Consider the following 18,490-nt stretch of genomic DNA (forward strand, 5'->3'; position numbering starts at 1 on the left):
ATCCGTCTACCCAAGAGCACACAGACACTAATTTGTGGGTTCAAAACTAGCCTGGTGACTCCAGTGCCCACATTAACTTCTGATACTGCATGCCCGCAAGTGCACAGGCATTAAAGACCAGGAGATCTGTGCTCAGAGGCTTTCTTCACGATTCGCAGGTGCACAAGAAGTGCCCTTAAGGACAGAGCTCACCAGAATTCTGGCCACAGCATACGTTGATCATTTCTCTGATGTGTGCATGTGTCTACACACAATAACCTCTTATTCAATCAGCCACTTTACCTGGGTTCCCTCTGTGTGTTGAGGACTAGACTAGGAGCTAGAGATACAAGGTTTGTGGGGCACAGCTCATCCACCTTCAAAGGGGTCAGCAGTCGGGGGCAGCATGTGAGCAGATACATGAAGGAAGCATTAAGAACCTTCAGTAGAATTGACCACTGATGGTAACTGTCCTTGTCAAAACCAGTGAACTTATGTTCCTCTTACCCTGTGATCCTCATAATACTGGGCTCACCAAGTTCTGCAGGGTACTGATCTCAGCAAGTTCTATGCTTTGTTGAGATTAAGAAAATTAACAAAGGCTGTTTACAGGTGCTCTCACCAGGAAGCCACTTCAGGTCAAGACTAGGTGGGACATAATTCATCAATCCAGCAAACAGTTATTGAGCACCTACCCTGTGCCTCTGTGATAGAGAAGGTAGCTTTAACCATGGAAATGGGGAGGTCATTTTATTCCATATGGCAAATCAGAGTCCCCTCTGGAGTCCATTCATTCTACACCCACACCAAGACTCTGGTCAAGCGCGCATATCATAACATGATAGAAATGCTAGGGTTCATTTGCCTATTCCTGTAGGAGTCGCCTTCCAACTAACTAGTACCGCTGAAGGCACTGGACTGTGATGTTGTAAGGGTTGTTGGAAGAGGATGCTGCAAAGGTTAAGAAGCCTGTCACCATGCAGCAGCTGCCTGTTGGTCACCCCTTATCACTCAATTCAGTGTAAGGCTACTTTTTTTTTTTTGAAATAGTGTCTCGCTCTGTCGCCCAGGGTGGAGTGCAGTGGCGTGATCTCCACTCGTTGTAACCTCCGTCTCCCAGGTTCAAGTGATTCTCCTGCCTCGGCTTCCCGAGTAGCTGGGATTACAGGCGCCCACCACCACACCCAGCTAATTTTTGTATTTTTTAGTAGAGACAGGGTTTCAACGTGTTGACCAAGCTGGTCTCAAGCTCCTGGCCTCAAGTGATCCACCAGCCTCTGCCTCCCAAAGTGCTAGGATTACAGGCATGAGTCACCGCGCCCAGCCTGTAAGGCTACTTATTAAGGCATCTGTTCATCTGTGGGTTTGAGTACTGTGTCAGGAAGTTTGAAGATACCAAAAAAAAAAAAAAAACCCCAAGGCTCCTTGCCCTCCTGTTCTCCACTGTGACTGAGGATGAGACAGCCTGAACACCCCAGGAAAGAGCTGCATGTGATGTCACCATGCCATTGAGCACCAGGCAGATCAGGAGGAGCTCTGGACCCGGAAGCAGAGCCTCTTCACTGCTGGCCTCAGGCTGATGGCATACAGAATCATGGCGGGATTGAGTGAGGACCTGTGTGTGGCTCTGGTCACCTGCCCAGGCTGACAGTGCACTCTCTGCCATGCACACCTGAGTGCAGGTGACTTCACATCTCCTGCAGCATCTTCTTGCCATCCATACACACAAAGAGAAGAGAGCATCATTTTTGTTTTTTTTTTTAAGGCAGGTTCTCGCTCTGTTGCCCAGGCTGAAGTGCAATAGTGAGATCTCAGCTCACTGCAACCTTCACCTCCTGGTCTCAAGGTGATCCTCCCACTTCAGCTTCCTGAGTAGCTGGGACCACAGGCATGCGCCATCATGCCCAGCTAATTTTTGCATTTTTTGTAGCGACAGTTTTGCCATGTTGCCCAGGCTGATCTCGAACTCCTGACCTCAAGCGATCCACCTGCCTCAGCCTCCCAAAGTGTTGGGATTACAGATGTAAGCCACTGCATGTGGCCATTCATCCCTTTACTCAGGCATGCACAAATCTTTCCAGAGAGCTTCCAGGGAAAGGCTTGAAAGCATTGTCGGGTGTAAAGAAATGAACAGGACTCATCTGCACCTGGGAGCTGTACAGTACAAAAACACTCCAGTGTCACAGCCCTAATGAATCCATACCCCGTGAGTCTAGGCTCAGACACATGACATGTGCATGAAATTTCAGGATCAAGGTCTTAAAGCCCATGGACTCCATGGTAAAGAAGCTCTCCATCAGTGAGTACCATGGTCTACCATCTCCCTAACGGAGACAAAACTGTAAGAAATCTCAATATCCTGGGAGTCATACACATGTGAGTGCTACTCTGGATTTGGTAATAGCACAGAATTTTAGAGTCAAGTCCCTTAAGCAGGATGTTCCAGCCAGTGATAAAAGCTGTACAGAGACATCTCTTCCACATGGTAAATGCTTTCGAGTCAGCTAGCAGGCTTTAAGATGCCTTTTTACCCCATCTGGAAGAGGAAAATCGGAGATGGGGATTCATTTTGCAGAGACCAGGCTGCTGCCACTTACTAGAAGCATAACCTTGATGGGTTGCTTAACCTCTCTGCCTCAGTGTTTTCATCTATAAATAGGAACATTGATATTCTTACCTTGTAGGGTTTCTGAGGATTAAGTTAAGACATGTAAAGCACTTAAAACCTTGCCTAGTAGAAGAGAAGTACTATTTAAGTGTCAGCTGTTACTATTATTATCTCCCTGAGATCCATGAGTGGCAGGATGAGTGAGCTCATCTGGCCCCTCTTGCAGCAACCGGAAAACAATAGAGATGACTGGCGTGAGGGAAAGAGCCCAGGATGGGAACCAGGGAGTTCCCTGATGATTGGCAGGTCACTAGTTAGTTCCCTGATGATTGCCTCACTAGTCCTCAGTTTTCCTCATCTGCAAAATAGGAGCTGGGATTAATTTGTACCTAAAGCCCCCATTTAGCTGTGAGCCTTTTGTGAGTCTCCGATCCTTGCAACTCCACCAGAAGATTAGGAGGGCAGAGACGACATCTCAGTCCACACATGCAGGAAAGAACTCTCCAGTGCCCAGAAGGAGGTAAACACCGTGACTCTCAGCTCCTCCTCTCCTCCCACCCACCCTGACCAACAGCCCCCAAACTGACTAAGCCCGCACTTGACACAGGACTGGGGGTATGCTGTGGGGCTATGTGCGGTCTGACCATCATACCAGAACTTCCCTGAGAGTAGGAGTGTGTGTTGTTTTTCTTATTTGTCTCCTATTTCTTGAGTTTATGGGATACGTCCCACTTGGCCATGGTGTATAATCCGTTTTATATGTTGCTAAATTCAGTTCGCTAGTATTTTGTTAAGGATTTTTCCATCTGTATTCATAAGAGAGTTGTCTGTAGTTTCTTTTCTTGTGAAGTCTTTGTCTGGTGTTGGTATCAGGAGGTAATACTGGCTTCACGGAAGGAGTTGAGAAGTGCTTCTTACTCTTCTGTCTCTTGAAAAGTTTGTGAAGAACTGGTGTTAATTCACCTTTAAAGATTTGGAACAATTTGCCAGGAAAGCCATTTTGTCTTGAACTTTCTCCGTGGGTATTTTTTTGATTACTAATTCACTCTACTTATTACAGGTCTAGTCAGATTTTTTACTTTTCCCTTGGGTCAGTTTCAGTAGTTTGTGTCTTTCTAGGAATTTATCCATTAAACAAATTAGAAACAAATTAGAAGCAGTCAAAGACTTCAGTGAAAGTCAATAGGCACTTGGAGTAAGCCCTGAAGGGAAGAAATTGGTATTTTGTTTAAACATTCTGTGAAATGCACATGCCAGCCGAGAGAGCTGGGAACCTCTAGCAGAGTGAGTTCCAGCGTGGGCTCCGGGCCCCGCACTGTTGCTTTGCTTTCTCCCGCTTTGAGTCATATTAAGGCCATGAGAAATACACAGACCAGTTAATTTCCAAGAATTGTCAAAACATGGACAAATGATCTGAAATATTTCAAGACAACAATACAAATTCTCTGGGGCAACTGTAACATTCCTCTCCTTTGATTTGCTTCGGCTCCCGGTAACAGATATCCCAAACAACAAAAACCATCACAGACTGAGCCAGCACATCATGACCAGCAGTGCCTGGGTGAAAGGGTCCTGAGGCCCTGTGGTTTTCTGGTCTCTGATGCCGTGATAGACGCCCAGGACACCCACCCTCTGTGCTTGGAAAGCCTGCGGCACCATCGCTAAGAGCAAGTGGTCTGGCAGCTTGCCAAGCAATCCGTCATCTTCCTTTTTACTTATTTCCTATTTTGGATATAGTTAGATCTCAAAATCAATAAAAGAGTTCTCGCGTTCCAATCCCCAATTAGACAGATGGGAAAACAAATACACAAATCCTTTAGTGTTGAATTAGTCAGAATCGCAAGCTGAACTTCAAGCCATTCTAAGAACGGCACAAAGTTTATTTGCTCTAGAAGCATACTGTGGCCAGGTGGGTCTCTGCTAAGGTTTAACACTCTAGAATGGACGGAGCGTTGGTGATATGATACTATCATTGCAAGAGTTGCCTAACTTAATCCCCATAGCAACCTGCAAGATAGACTGGTTTTACAAAGGATGAAACTGAGACTTGGATATGTTGAGTAACTTGCTCACAGTCACACAGCTGGGAATGCAAGGCCTATGTGCTTTCTTTTTTTCTTTTTCTTTTTTTTTTTTTTTGAGATGGAGTCTCACTCTTGTCACCTAGGCTGGAGTGCAGTGGTACAATCTTGGCTCACTGCAACCTCCACCTCCCGAGTTCAAGCGATTCTCCTGTCTCAGCCTCCCAAGTAGCTGAGATTACAGGCGTGTGCCACCATGCCAGGCTAATTTTTGTACTTTTAGTAGAGAAGGCGTTTCACCATGTTGGCCAGGCTGGTCTCGAACTCCTGACGTCAGGAGATCCACCCACCTTGTCCTCCCAAAGTGCTGGGATTAGAGGCATGAGTCACAGTGCCTGGCCCCAGGTGCTTTCTATTACATGTCATATTTCCATTAGAAAAGCCCTCAAGTTGGAAGCAGGTGACCCTCTTCAAACCTGGCCCTGTGTCTAGGAGCTGAGGGATAATTTATTACAATCTGTTGCTCCTCAGCCCCAGACCCTCATTAGAATCACAGTAGTGATCTCTGCATCCACTTAAGTCAGAATCCCAGAGTGGGCAGCCAGGCCTTGGTAGTGCTGTGGACCTGGAGAAGACTTTAATTGGCAGCCAGTATTGAGAACCATCGACACAGCCTTCAAATTATCTTGTTGTCTCCAAACGTTTCAGTTAAATGGAATAATTTTGAGCCATTATTTGCTTTGGCACAAGTAAGTTTCTTTTATCTTGAAAAACCTTAGGTCAGTTTCATTCAAGTAACACATGGTCTATTCAGAGAAATGGGTATTTGGAGGATTTGAACAGAATGTGCTAGAATGTGACAGACTGTTGGGGGAGGGGCGGGGGAGCTTCGACAAAGAGCACTTAGGTTTCAGGCAAAGTTTCCTGGAGGGGACGACATCTGAGAATTCGCCACCCAAAGGCAGGAGGGATGTTTCAAGCAAACAAAGCACAGGCATGTGTGGGGCGAAGCGTCTTGGTGTTTCAAGAGGGGGTGCAAGTTGCAGGGAAGTTGACTTAGGCATGTGGAATGTGGGTGCCATGGATACCTGGGGGTGGTGGGGAGCAGCCCAGCAGGTAGCTGGATGGAACGCTCAGGGAAGGTTTGCTTCCTGTGTCGATGGAGAAATGGTCTGGTTGGTAGAAAGTCACTTGGAAACAGTGGAGATGTGAATCCCTTTTGTCAGCTAGCCTGGAAGTATCAGTCACTCTGGCATTTCAAAAAACCTGTAAGACTTACTCATGTTTGTTATCTGAGATACTAGTCCAATTTCATCTTACATGCTGGAAGATTATTTTTTGAAATCAGCATTCATTACATTTTCCTTTCTCTGTGCCCACCTCTGCTAGCTGTGTCCCCACCAATTCAAGTGAAGTTTCGTCTTGGTCTAATTGGACACAAGTGAGAACAACAGAATAAGATAATCCTGAAAGATAATGGAAGGAAAAGCTTTGCAAATAGCCTATGCAGTGGGGAGTGGCAGAGAACAGCTGTGGGGTCAGAGCACCTGGGCTGGCTCTGACCTTTGCCGGCCCTGACACTTTGGGGCTGGGTGATCTTGGGCAAGTCACTTAATCCCAAGAGCCTTAAATCCCTAAACCGTAAAATGAAGAAAGTGATACTGATGTTCACCTCCCTGGCCTGTGGTGAGGATTGACTGAGATTCTATTTCCTCTTGCCATCAACAGTTTATGACCTAATAAACTGGAGGTGCTTTTTTTGTTTTGTTTTTTTGAGATGGAGTCTCGCTGTGTCGCCCAGGCTGCAGTGCAGTGGTGCAGTCTTGGCTCACTGACACATCCACCTCCTGGGCTCAAGCAGTTCTCCTGCCTCAGCCTCCCAGGTAGCTGGGCTGCAGGCATCCGCCACCATGCCTGGCTAATTTTTGATAATCCTGGAAAAGCATAAGCAGGACCCCAAATCAGAACTCTGTACGTGGAGTAATGAAGGAGTTATTGTCCCCAGACATGGCACACCAGATTGCAAATTAATAAAGACAGAGAATTGTATTTATATAGAGCTTTGCAATTTACAGAGCACTGAGACATACATTTCCTAACTTAACCCTTTATTTATTTTATTTTATTTTATTATTTTTTTTTGAGGCAGATTCTCACTCTGTCACCCAGGTTGGAGTGCAGTAGCATGACCTCTGCTCACTGCACTCTTGACCTCCTGGGTTCAAGCGATTCTCCTGCCTCAGCCCCCCATGTAGCTGGGATTACAGGTGCACACCACCATGCCTGGCTAATTTTTGTATTTTTAGTAGAGACTGGGTTTCACCATGTTGGTCAGGATGGTCTTGAACTCCTGACCTCAAGTAATCCACTTGTACTTGGCCTCCAAAAGTGCTGGGATTACAGGCATGAGCCCCCATGCCTGGCCTGGAGGTGGTTTTTAAACGTTCAGTTGAAAGTATGTGCAAATTCTCCTTGCAGGGGCTCACTCACAGGAGGTTCTTAACAAATACTAATTTGTTCCAACTTCTTTTCCTCATTCCTTCCATCCTCCAATTTTGCCACATCTCCAAAGACCTCCACCCTGAATGGGGAACTAGGAACTAGAGGGAAGGAGTTATCTTTGATGTAGTGACATGTCATGGTTCCACAAAGTTATGGCCATAGTGGGATGAAATTAATCTGTGAACCAAGAGACAAATGTCATGGTCATTTAAGCCATCAGACACTGTAGGCAAGTGCCCATGCACTTTTCCAGGAACTATAAAAAAGTGTAAGACCTGGAAAAAAAAATTACAAGCTCTAAAACATGAAAAGAAAACTGCAAAATCAAAATTGATAAATGCTTAATGTCTTTGAGACACATGAATATGTTAACTTCATTAATTGTTAAACTTAGCACTCATGAAACTTTTATGACAGTTTAGAAATGATTTGTACGTTGGGATTTTCTTACTTCATCAGAATCCTCAAGCACACATATGATTACATGGAAATCATTACCAATTACAAAGTAAGTTGCTCATAGATGGATAAATTTAAAAGTCTAATTAGCTTGGAGTCCCATGCCCTCCCCTTGCTGTGAGAAACCCAGGCTGCTTCTGGAAGAAGTCCTTTTGGTCTCAAGGCTTCTACCCCCTGTTGGAGTGCCCCAAGTGCCATGAAAACATCTGCAGGAGAGGATGAGATGTGTTCTGTGTGGCCCCACAGGTCACAACTAGGACCAGAGAGTGAGTCTGGGTTTCAGACTCTACTCAATCCAAGAGGGAACGGCCCAGGACCCGGAGTCCCCACCCAGAGATGTCAGACTTGGGACAGGGAGCATCTCCTCGCAATGCTGGACAGAGGACTTCAGCATTGGTGGCAAGGGCTGAACATCGACCTTCAGGGTCCTGTCCAGTGGAGGTCCCCTCCAGTAGACTCTTCTCTGTCGTCAGGGCTTTGAACCCATTGTGTCTAATCAACAGGCCAATATCATCAGCAGATAATGTTCCACTGGACTGTACATTTACCGGCCATTCGGGCACCTGGCGAACAGGCCTTTCTGTTGCTTTGGTTGTTCTTTATGGGCTTCTGTGGTATAGGGACCATGCTCACAGGACTGTGGAAACGCACAAGCAGGGCTGGCGCTAAGCGGAACATGAAACCCGATGCTCTTTCCCGACTCTCCTCTTTGCAGTTCATCCACCTTCACACCGACACGGGGCTCAGCACTTCCCAGACTATACCACATGGACATACCATGTGCTGTTCCAAGCCTTCCATGTACATAACTTCTGCTAACCCTCACAGCACCCCTCTGAGCCTGCTACCAATATTATCTCCATTTTATAGATTAACAAAACCAGAGGAAGGAGAGCTTAAGTACAATTTTCTAACAAAAACATCCTAATTTGACCCCGGAGCCCATGCTCTTAACCCTATGTTATGCACGTCAATAAAGAAACATCTACAGGGGCTGACTGTGCATAAAGTAATTTTCAGCCACACTCTTTCAGTCCCCACAACCCATTACCCTTACCCGCGCTCCCCTGTGAAAGCCTGCACTTAGGAAGTTATCAAGCATTAGTCATTTTTACATGAAGGGGAGCTTCAGCCAAACTTCAGGGATTTATGAATTTCAATTGTCAATGAATATTTTACCTTCTATTAAAATGCCTCAGGCTTTAATTATAATAATTGAATGCTTCAGTGCTGTTTGTTTAGCACATCTACCCGGAGTCTAGAATAGTCCCCATGATAGTTGGTTTCAGCAAATGTTGGTTAAACAAGAAAGAGAAAGAGAAAGGAGAGAGAAAGAGATCATCTCCTGTGTGCCGGACACTGGGCTCAGTGCTTTACATAATCATTATCTCGTCTAGTCCTCACAAAACCATCTGATGGGGGTACTCTGATCACCCCATTGAGGAGACTGAGACTCAGGGATGTTAAGTGTGTGACAGAGATGACCAGTGGCCACGCTGTGATCTCATGCTTGGCAGTCTGACTCTATGGAAAATACTCTTCCTAACCCCGACACCAGAAGTCTCACTGGTAGGTCTTCTTATGGAGTGCAGTGGCCTGAAGTCTCCTCCCATGGCTGAGGAAGCCACACCCCACAGGCTTTCTCTGTAGAAGGATGATTAATCAGTTGCGGTCAGTCACAAAACCAGGCTGTGGAACTGAATGTGCAACCTCTTCATAATCTAACCTGCAACCTGATCAGCACATCTATCCAGCATCAGCAGTTTCCTCTCTGTTACAAATGACAGTGTTAATCGATGACACGTTAAACTCACACTTTTTTCTTTCTACTTGCTCCCTGAAGTCAAAACCGTTTGTAGCACTTCAGACCAGTCTAGTCGAGATCAGGCAAAAGGCTTGTCCATGTGGAAACATATCAGTATCCAAGTGAATTACTGACCTGGCCCACGGGTGATCTCTGCTGTTACACTGCTTAGAGTTCATTCAGTTTCCTTGGGCCTGGAAGTTATTGTTGTCATCCAGCTGGGATGCTTTAGGCCCTTACGTCTTCACTTTTTTTTTTTTTTTCTCTGCCTTAATCTATTCTCCTTCCTCCTGGAACTCCAGTGATATACATGTTAGACCATTTGACCTTGACCCAGAGGATAGGTCCCTGAGGCTCTGTGCTTCTCCTTCAGCACCTCTCTCAGCTCTTCAGACTGGATAATTTCTTTGGATCTCTCTTCATGTTCACCGATTCTTCTGCCATATCCAGTCTACTGCTAACCTCATCCAGATAATTTTTCATTTTGTTTATTATACTTTTTAGTTCTAAAATTTTGATTTGGTTCTATCATATTTTCCCATTTCTTTGTATGTCTATTAATATGTTGTTGACTACAGGACATTTTAGATATAAGGTATAGAAACTCTTGATGTTGTTACCTTACGCCAAAGAGTGTTGTTCCTGTTACAGTAAGCAGTTCAGTTACCGGCTAGTCACCTTGAACATGTGTAGGTTTGTATTATATTTTGTTAGTACAGATCTGTGGAAAGTCCAAAGTGTTTTCCAGACTTCTTTAATTTGTTGGAACTCAACCTCCGAATTCTGTCTTCTCTGAAGATTGTTTGGTTTCAAGCTTTGTTAGGATGGGCCTGGGGTCTTACTTTAGGGCATGATTCTTACTCCTAAGGCACAGCTTTCTGATGTCTTTGGGCTCCCAGGGATGTTAACAATGTGTTGAAGGTGTTCATGACATCAGGGTCCCTAATGCACTACTTGTCTCAACCTCGAGTATCTCTGTTTCTCTTTCAACCCCATTGCGGCTGCTGTCTTACAAGCCTTGGGGCAGGGAATTCTCACCCTGCACATGCACATCACAGCCTTTGGCAACAGCCCTTGGAACCCCCACTAGGACTTCTGGTCCTCCCTCTCTGAATGGCATCCTCTTCTCCAGTTTCCTGCCCTGCAGATCCAGTCACTTTGTTTTTCTTACACTCCGACCTCTGTTTTCTCTATAGCTGAACAACTGTGGTCGGCTCAGACTCCAGCTCTGTGCAATGATTGGGGAACTTTCCCCAAGAAAAGTACTGGTTGGTTGTGAGGCTTACCTTGTGAGTCTCCCTACCCTCAGGGATTACAATCTTGCGCTGCCCATTGTGCGCTACTGGAAATCATTTGCCTCCTGTACTTTGGCCAGTTTCATATACTCCCTTATATACAGGCTGAAAGCTGGTCCAGTATCAGTTCTCCAGCATTCCTGGGAGTAGAAGCTTTGTCTCTATAATTAGAGGACATGTTACAACTCATGTTGCCATATGTTCCAGACATGGGCTGTTTGCTACCCACTCTACCGACAATAAACACTGGATTAGCCATGTGGTAGGACTACTCTGACCTAAAGCCATTTCCAGTGCTTACTTTGAAGGAGGAGCCTTTGGAGACAGATTTAGCATCAGACTCAGCATGTTCATTTGCAGAGGAGAGAAAGGCTGGAGGAAAAGAGACCCTGGGTATCTTTGGTCAAATTTTTGCCTGCCATTTTATTTTAGGACCAGTATCTGGAAAAGAAAGGTATTTCTTGAATGATAGAAAATGTGCTCCTAAGGAAATACGCAGTATTTTAGCAATTAGAGATAAAGGCTTTATAATTTTACATCTAGATAAACACCCTGATATTGCAGGTCAAAAAAATTAGATAAATATTGATAGAAAGCTGACATCAAAGTACCTACTGAGGTCTTATTTATCATCTCAAAAATGGGAAGATTTAGTGTTAGCATACCCTCTCTTCCGAGTGGGGATGGGGGTGGTTATTCAGTGCCTGTGAGACTTTCCCTCTACTATAAATTCTCAAGGAAGAAAATGTTAGAGAAGCAACAATGTGGCATCTAAAACAATAAGATGATGCATGTGACCCCAAGTATCTCTTGCCCTCTGAACCCCTATGAAATTCCAAGGAGCCATACTAGAAGGATGTGCAAATAACCCAGAGCCAGCTGAGGACCACATTTTGATTATTCCTGCTTCCCTCATTATTGGCTTTTATTATTAGCTAACATCGAAGTTCTATCTAGGACAATGTATATGCATGACATACTCACGACATCCAGTTATGATCTACTTTTTAGTGTGCATACCTCGTTTGATTGTCAAATAATTTAACTTCTGTATAGCATCGATGTCATCATTTATGCTTATATCTGGCACTTGTTGCTACAAAGGTCCTTTGGGATCACATGCTAAATGCAAAGATAGTAACGTGGTACATAATTGCAACAATTTTGTTTTTAAAAGATCATTTACCATATTAACTTAACCTAACATTTTAAATCCCCCAATCCAGTATCAAAACAAGATGAAACCAGCAGTTGCATCATTTGTTAAACTAGTATCGCAGAAGAACGCTCCATGTACCCTGAAAAATCAAATGTAGAAGGAAAAAAAATAACTTAGGCAACGTCAATGATAATGTTAAATACAAGAATACAAAAAAGCTCTCCTTCCAACCTGCACCTGCATTTTAGGTGGACTCTAGAAGGCTGTGGTGTTTCTATAACTGTCGATAAGCATTCATAAGACCCCAGAACAGAGCTTCACAGCCAAGCAGAAATAAATGATGCCTAACTCTAATGCTTTTGGCAGAATTGGAGCAAAAGAAATACGTAATTTCACTCACTCTTAATTTGTACACAGGCCATCTAGAAAGCTCCTCGTTTTGCTTCTAGTAGCATCTCTACACTCGGTTTTTTCAGACAAGAAGTCAGCTAGGGTAAAATAAAATGTATTCCAACATGAGCAATTTTATATGAGAATCTGCAGAAACAAAAAGTAAATGATCTCTATGGCATTTTTAAATTGTAACATTAAGTGCTAATGTGTGTGACATCCAGACATCTGAAACCATAAACTGCTTTGCAAGTTAAATGCTGACGCTTCATTTGGGCAGTAAATCAGTTGTCACAGTGACTTACTGCAATGACAGCAAAAGCTCCAGCATTCTAGACAGTGGGATTTTTATGCTGCCAGCAGAAAGGTCTTTTCATAGACACTCTTACAAGAAATTCAAGCTTCTATTCTATTAGTATCCAGCATCCGACCAATTTTTGACCTTAAAAATTGGTCATGTCATATGATTCAACCTGAGATTTGATAAATATGAACTTTTGAAAGGTTGTTTTGGAATAAAAACATGAGTATCTCAATTTGCTGTTCAGAGCAGATGGACTATCACTGTCAGATATCCAAGTGGTCGGCCGTTTTTCCTTAGGATTTTATAACTGGTTAGATCAGTTCAAGCATACCCAACGGCTTCTTGGTGTTAGCCAGGATATGTGCACAGCCACCAAATTATAAGAGAAAAAAACTGAGTGGTGATGTCTCCCTCTACTGGCAGAAGATAAAAGGGTCCTCAGATGAAAAGCCGGGAAGCCTGGGTGGTGGAGGGAAAAAGGTTCAAAGTAAAAGAGAGAGGTAGAAAGGAAGAGATAAAGAAGAAAAAGAGAAGATGGAAGAAGCAGAAGTGGGAGAGAAATCAATGGGGAAAAAGGATAGAGGGAAGAGAGTTGGTGAGGCCAGAGAGCAAGAAAGTTAAGTAGAAAAGTCAACAAGAAATGGGCAAATAAGAATTAGAAGCAAAAGTTACAAAAAAAAAAAGAGAGAGAGAGAGAGAAGTGTAAGAATATTTGTCATAGTCATCTCCACAGTAACCCTGAAAACATTGGCCATTTTCCCCCATGACTTTCTCAAATGGGAATCACAGCCATCGTCCTTGGAATTCTGGCAGAGTGGAAAATTAGGAAAAGCTCTTTTAAAACAATCAGGTATCCCTGAATCATTTGATATCTAAGTTTTTTCTAAGAAGCATATGTTCAAAACAGGCGCCGTTTTGAGAGCATTTAATGAGAATTGTAAATTCCAGTCAGTAGAGTCATTGCACTACCCTTGGTTGGAATCTGACAAAATTCTGCTCTGTCCACACCAGTGCCCTCTTCTGAGCCAACAGGAGATTTAGATGGGTGACACCTGCAGAACAGAGCCTGGTTCTGGTGTGCCCCACCTGAGGTTTGCCTTCTAAATGGAAATGAGTTTGAATGTGGCAAAGTGTCTTCAAAGCTGTGAACTACACACAGGACTTAGACACTTAGGTGCCTGGTGCCAGTGCCCCTGCCCCCTGCTATCAACTCAGCAGGAAAGCCGGGGAGGGCGCGGAGAGTAGGCTCGTTGTTGATATGAAAGCCTTCCCTCTATCAGGGGAAACACCCATAGCTAGACTTAGAGAGACAGTCATCTTTTAAGATGTTTAAGCAAATCTGTATAGAAGAGATGCTTATCATTAGGTAAGTCAGGGTTCCAAAGAGTCATTTGGAAAACATTTCTGAGTGACTTCTATATAGATTTGCTAAATTAAATGGCTTACGGGCTGGGCACGGTGGCTCACACCTGTAATCTCAGCACTTCGGGAGGTCTGCGGATCACACTTGAGGTCAGGAGTTCAAGACCAGCCTGGCCAACGTGGTAAAACCCCATCTCCACTAAAAAAAAAATACAAAAATTAGCCAGGTGTGGTGGTACATGCCTGTAATCCCAGCTTCTCGGAAGGCTGAGGTAGGAGAATTGCTTGAACCTGGGAGGCAGAGGCTGCAGTGAGCCAAGATCATGCCACTGCACTCCAGCCTGGGTGACAGAGTGAGGCTCCATCTCACAAAAACAAAACACAAAAAAATCAGACGGCTTAGGCTAAACTTTTTCTTTCACAAATATTATTTCACACCTTCTTCAAGTCCTTAAGCCCTTGACAAACTCAAGAGCATTTCCAACAAGGTCCTGGCCAGTGAGGCCCACACAGTGTTTGCTACAGTTCTTAACGAGTCGTAGGTAGAGCATGGCAAAGTGCCAATAGGTATGTGCTGGAGTGGGCCAGGATTGGAGCAGTCTGAACCATGCCATAGGAGACTTCCTTTAAGAAAAAGCAAATCTCCATGAGATATGCTTTTTCTTAAGTATGCAGAGAACGAGGCCTTGGAAAGAGGCTGTGTAAGTAAAGGAGCCTGAAGCGTCATTAGGTTCCCAGTAAAGCCACCTCTAGGGCTGTTATCTGTGTTTTAAGTTAGCAAAGGATGTTTGCAAATGGAAGTCTCCAAAGTGCACCCAACTCTGCATCAACCCCAACAGGGAACACAAGCTCTCAGGAGCTTAACCAACCACTGCTGGCAGCCACCTTCTCCGAGAAGGTTCTCACGGGTGTGCAGGAGCTCTTTGCAGGCTTAGGTGGCAGAGAGGTGACCAGAGGAAAGGAAAAGGGCCAGTAGCTGATGGGGTCGTGCAAAGTAGAAGAATGGACAAGAGAGGGGGAAAAAGACAGAGAAAGTGGAGGAGAGCCCACCTCTGCCAATGAAATAAACACAGGGATGAGGAGAGCCCACCTCTTGCCAGAGGGAAGGTGAAAGAGACAGGGTTGGGAGGAGAGGAGCCCTCGTCTGCCCTCAGGCTCCTACTGTATGACCTTGACCATCGCCTCTAGCTCCACCCTCAAACATATTTTTCTGTGAGTCTGTGAGAGTCAGTCAGAAGTACTTGGGCTGATCCCTAAAACAGAATTTGCCAATTAGTCTTCAGTGGAAAAGACTTTCTTCAGGTCAACAGAGACAAGCAAATCTAATTTGCAATTTCCTTGTTCCTGAGAGCCAGTGGGTATTGTGTGGACAGAAAGCATTAGGATGAGTGAGGGCTCCAGAGGGGAAGCTTGAAAACAAGATGCCTTGGTCCAGCAAGGGCGCTGGCTCACCAGCCAAGCTCTCTGAAGCGGCAGCTCAGCCCTAGGCTCATTCCCAGGCCCGGCCTGCTGGAGGCTGTGCGGAGTTACAGGAAATAGGAGCGCCGCTGCGGCTCAGCTGCCTCTGTCAGGAGGAATACGAAACGGTGATGTTCATAAAACATTCTTTGCAAAGCTCAGTCTATCCAAACCCTGGTATAGTTTCTAGAAGATGAATGTTTAATCAGTGAGGCTAGTCTGCCTCCACCTCTGCCCTGTCAAGACCAAGCCCATGTTCTGAGCAGAGCTGACAGCATGGGAGAGTACGTGCAGCCTACACAGGCCACAGCTGTCTGCAGCCTGACAGCCTCCTGCTCAGTAACCCCCACCAGAAGGGACCTGCACCCTGAGCTGAAACTCCCTGCAAGAACAGAGAAAGCTACTCTGTTGCCCACCTGACAGCTTGGAGAAGCACTACTGCGGCACAGATAATTTTGGTGATGAGTAGAAAAATGAGTGCATTAAAGGATTGTTAAGACTTCACAGTCAGCCCCTTCCAAGTACTTTTTATTTATTTATTTATTTAGAGGCAGGGTCTTGCTCTGTCGCCCAGGCTGGAGTACCGTGGCATGATGTCGGCTCACTGGAACCTCTGCCTCCTGGGCTCAAGTGATTCTCCTACTTCAGCCTCCTGAGCAGCTGGGACTACATTTGTGTGCCACCATGCCCAGCTAATTTTTGTATTTTTTTGTAGAGATGAGGTTTTGCCATGTTGCCCAGGCTGGTCTCGAACTCCTGAGCTCAGGTGATCCTGCCTGCCTTAGCCTCCCAAAGTGCTGGGATGATAGGCGTGAGCCACCGCGCCCGGCCCCCCTTCCAAGTAGTAGCCTTTCCTTTCCTCTGAATAACCCCACTCCCCTCCGCTCCCCCCGACCCCACTTTGGCACCTTTCTTTCTCAGGCCTTACCCAGCTTCTCAGTGTTTTGCAATTCCACTGCCCGGGTTGAAGCCACAGAAAAGCAAGGATCTTCCGTGAGACTTGCTTGCCCTCTTCATAACTCCACTATGAGCTTTACTCTTGCCTAGGACCTAGTCTTTGAGCATCTAAAACCTGCAGATTTCTTGAAGATTGCAGCCCCTCAACCTTCTCTTCTAGGCTGGAGGGTGGCTCGGGGGTGGCTTGCCTACTACTTGTGATTTTAGAAAGAAACCCATGAGGCTGGGAAGGAAGCGTGCACTGCATGAAATAAGCACCTTGGGATCGGCTTCGGCTGAACTTCCTCCCTCCGGTCGAGGCTGTATTGTGCATGTTGGCCCTGCACCGCTCCGGCTGCAGGGATATGAGCAATGGCAGTTCTGGGCATGTCTCTTATCAGGAAGAGGTTGGCACACCTAAATCACAAAGCCATCGGTGAGTAGTTGTTAGGTAACTCTAGCCTTCTGATAAAGAGGAGGCGATGAAAGACCAAATAACATTTATTAAGCATCTGCTGTGCCAAATGCCTAATAGTGGAAAGAGGTCTACCCCAGCTTCAAATCCTGGATCCATCCCTTACTTTCATCTGTAAGGTCTTGATCGCACTGCCCGACCCATCCGCGCCCCAGGGTCTTAATTTGTGAAGAGGGGAAGCAAGTTCGTCATAAGAACTCTGCAGAAGTGGAGCGGAGCAGCCAGTTTATAGCTTGAGCACAGAGTCCCAATTTGCTCCCCTAATATCCATGCCTGTTCCTCCTCCTTCCCATCAAAACACTGCTCCTGAATCTCACTGAGAAGGTACTGCACAGGCTCAAGTTGAAGATGTCCAAGTCCTGTTAAGTCTCTTCTAGCTCCTTCTGAAACTTGCCCATAGTTCAAGGAGAGGGTCTGCAGAGCTACCAGGGGTGCCCATTGCATAGGCTGAACATGTGCTTACACTATCTTCTTGGCCCAGTGAGCGAAGGGAAACAGGACACAAGGCAGATGTCATGTGACTTAAGAACGCATGGAAGAATAGGAAACGTCTTCTCAAGTGTGGGCATTCTCAGACCACAGAGGCTTAGGGAATGGCTCTTGAAGCTGTTGGAAATTTAGCAGTGGAGAATTCTAGGCTTTTACCCAACAGTCTGATCAGACCCTCAAAGGCTTCTGTCACCCATGTACTTTTCTCTCTGTTTTTGGTGGTAAAATAGACATGGCATAATATTTGCCATTTTAACCATTTGTAAGTATAAGTTCAGTGGTATTAAATCCATTGATGTTGTTCTGCAACCACCACTACCACCCATCTCCAGGGCTTCTTCATCTTCCCTGGCTGAAACTCTGCATGCCTTAAACACCAGCTCCCTCCTTCTCCCGCCCCCCCAGCCACCATTCTTCCTTCTCTCTAAGAACATGATGCTCCAGGGACCTCGTATCAGTGGAATCACACAGTTATTTGTCTTTTTGTGACTGGCTTGTTTCACTTAGCATGCTGTCCTCAGCGTCCACTCATCTCGTGGATGTGTCCGAATGCACTTCCTTTTTAAGGCTGAATCACTAACATTGTGTGTCTACACCGAACCTTGTCCCTGCTGTCGTCCATCAGTGGACACTCCAGTTGCTTTTGACTTTTGACTTACTATCAATAACATTGCTATGAACATGGGTGTACAACCCCTGTATTTTTAAAACAATGTGGTTTAAAAAATGGTTTTCAGCATACAAGAAACAGCCACCCACTGCTGTAGGTGGCCTGTGACTCTGCCCAAGAGATTTTTTAATTGTGTCCTTTAAATTGGGAACCAAAGCCACTGGCTTCATGACCAGTGCTGCATGTTATGACCGGGCACCCGTGGTAACTTCATTTGAGCAGAGGTGATTGCAGAACCAGGCACTGGGTGTCTCCCTCAATGCACCTGGGCCACTCTACGCGCTCCCTGCCTGGCTGACTGAGGTGTCACTAACGGTTTCTCTCTTCTCGCACCCCGCCCTCCCCGCCCATGCCCTGTCCCCGTCCCTCCCCACCTCTGCCCCCTCCTCTCCACCTTCTCTTTGCTGGCACCTCCCGCTCTCCAGTGCGACCAAGACCAGTGCATTCAGAGCACCAAATTCGTTTTGCAGGCCGCGGCCACCCCCCTGCTGCAGAGCGAGCCCAGCCTCACCAGCGACGAGCTACACCTACCCGGGAAGCCCGGCCTGGGCACGCCCTGCGCCAGCCTCACACTGGGCC

The 18,490-nt window shown here is 45.7% G+C and overlaps 1 protein-coding gene across 1 annotated transcript in view; it reads left to right on the forward strand.

Annotated features, from left to right (window-relative positions):
* ZDHHC14 (zinc finger, DHHC-type containing 14) overlaps nucleotides 1–18,490 on the forward strand; it is a 320,843-nt gene that overhangs the window by 301,228 nt on the left and 1,125 nt on the right. The window contains exon 9 of the mRNA XM_011952881.1: nucleotides 18,337–18,490. Within this exon, the coding sequence (XP_011808271.1) occupies nucleotides 18,337–18,490 (154 nt within the window). The remainder of the gene's footprint in view (nucleotides 1–18,336) is intronic.

Source organism: Colobus angolensis, unplaced genomic scaffold (assembly GCF_000951035.1).
Source record: "Colobus angolensis palliatus isolate OR3802 unplaced genomic scaffold, Cang.pa_1.0 Scaffold35, whole genome shotgun sequence".
In the NCBI taxonomy this organism is placed as follows: domain Eukaryota; kingdom Metazoa; phylum Chordata; class Mammalia; order Primates; family Cercopithecidae; genus Colobus; species Colobus angolensis.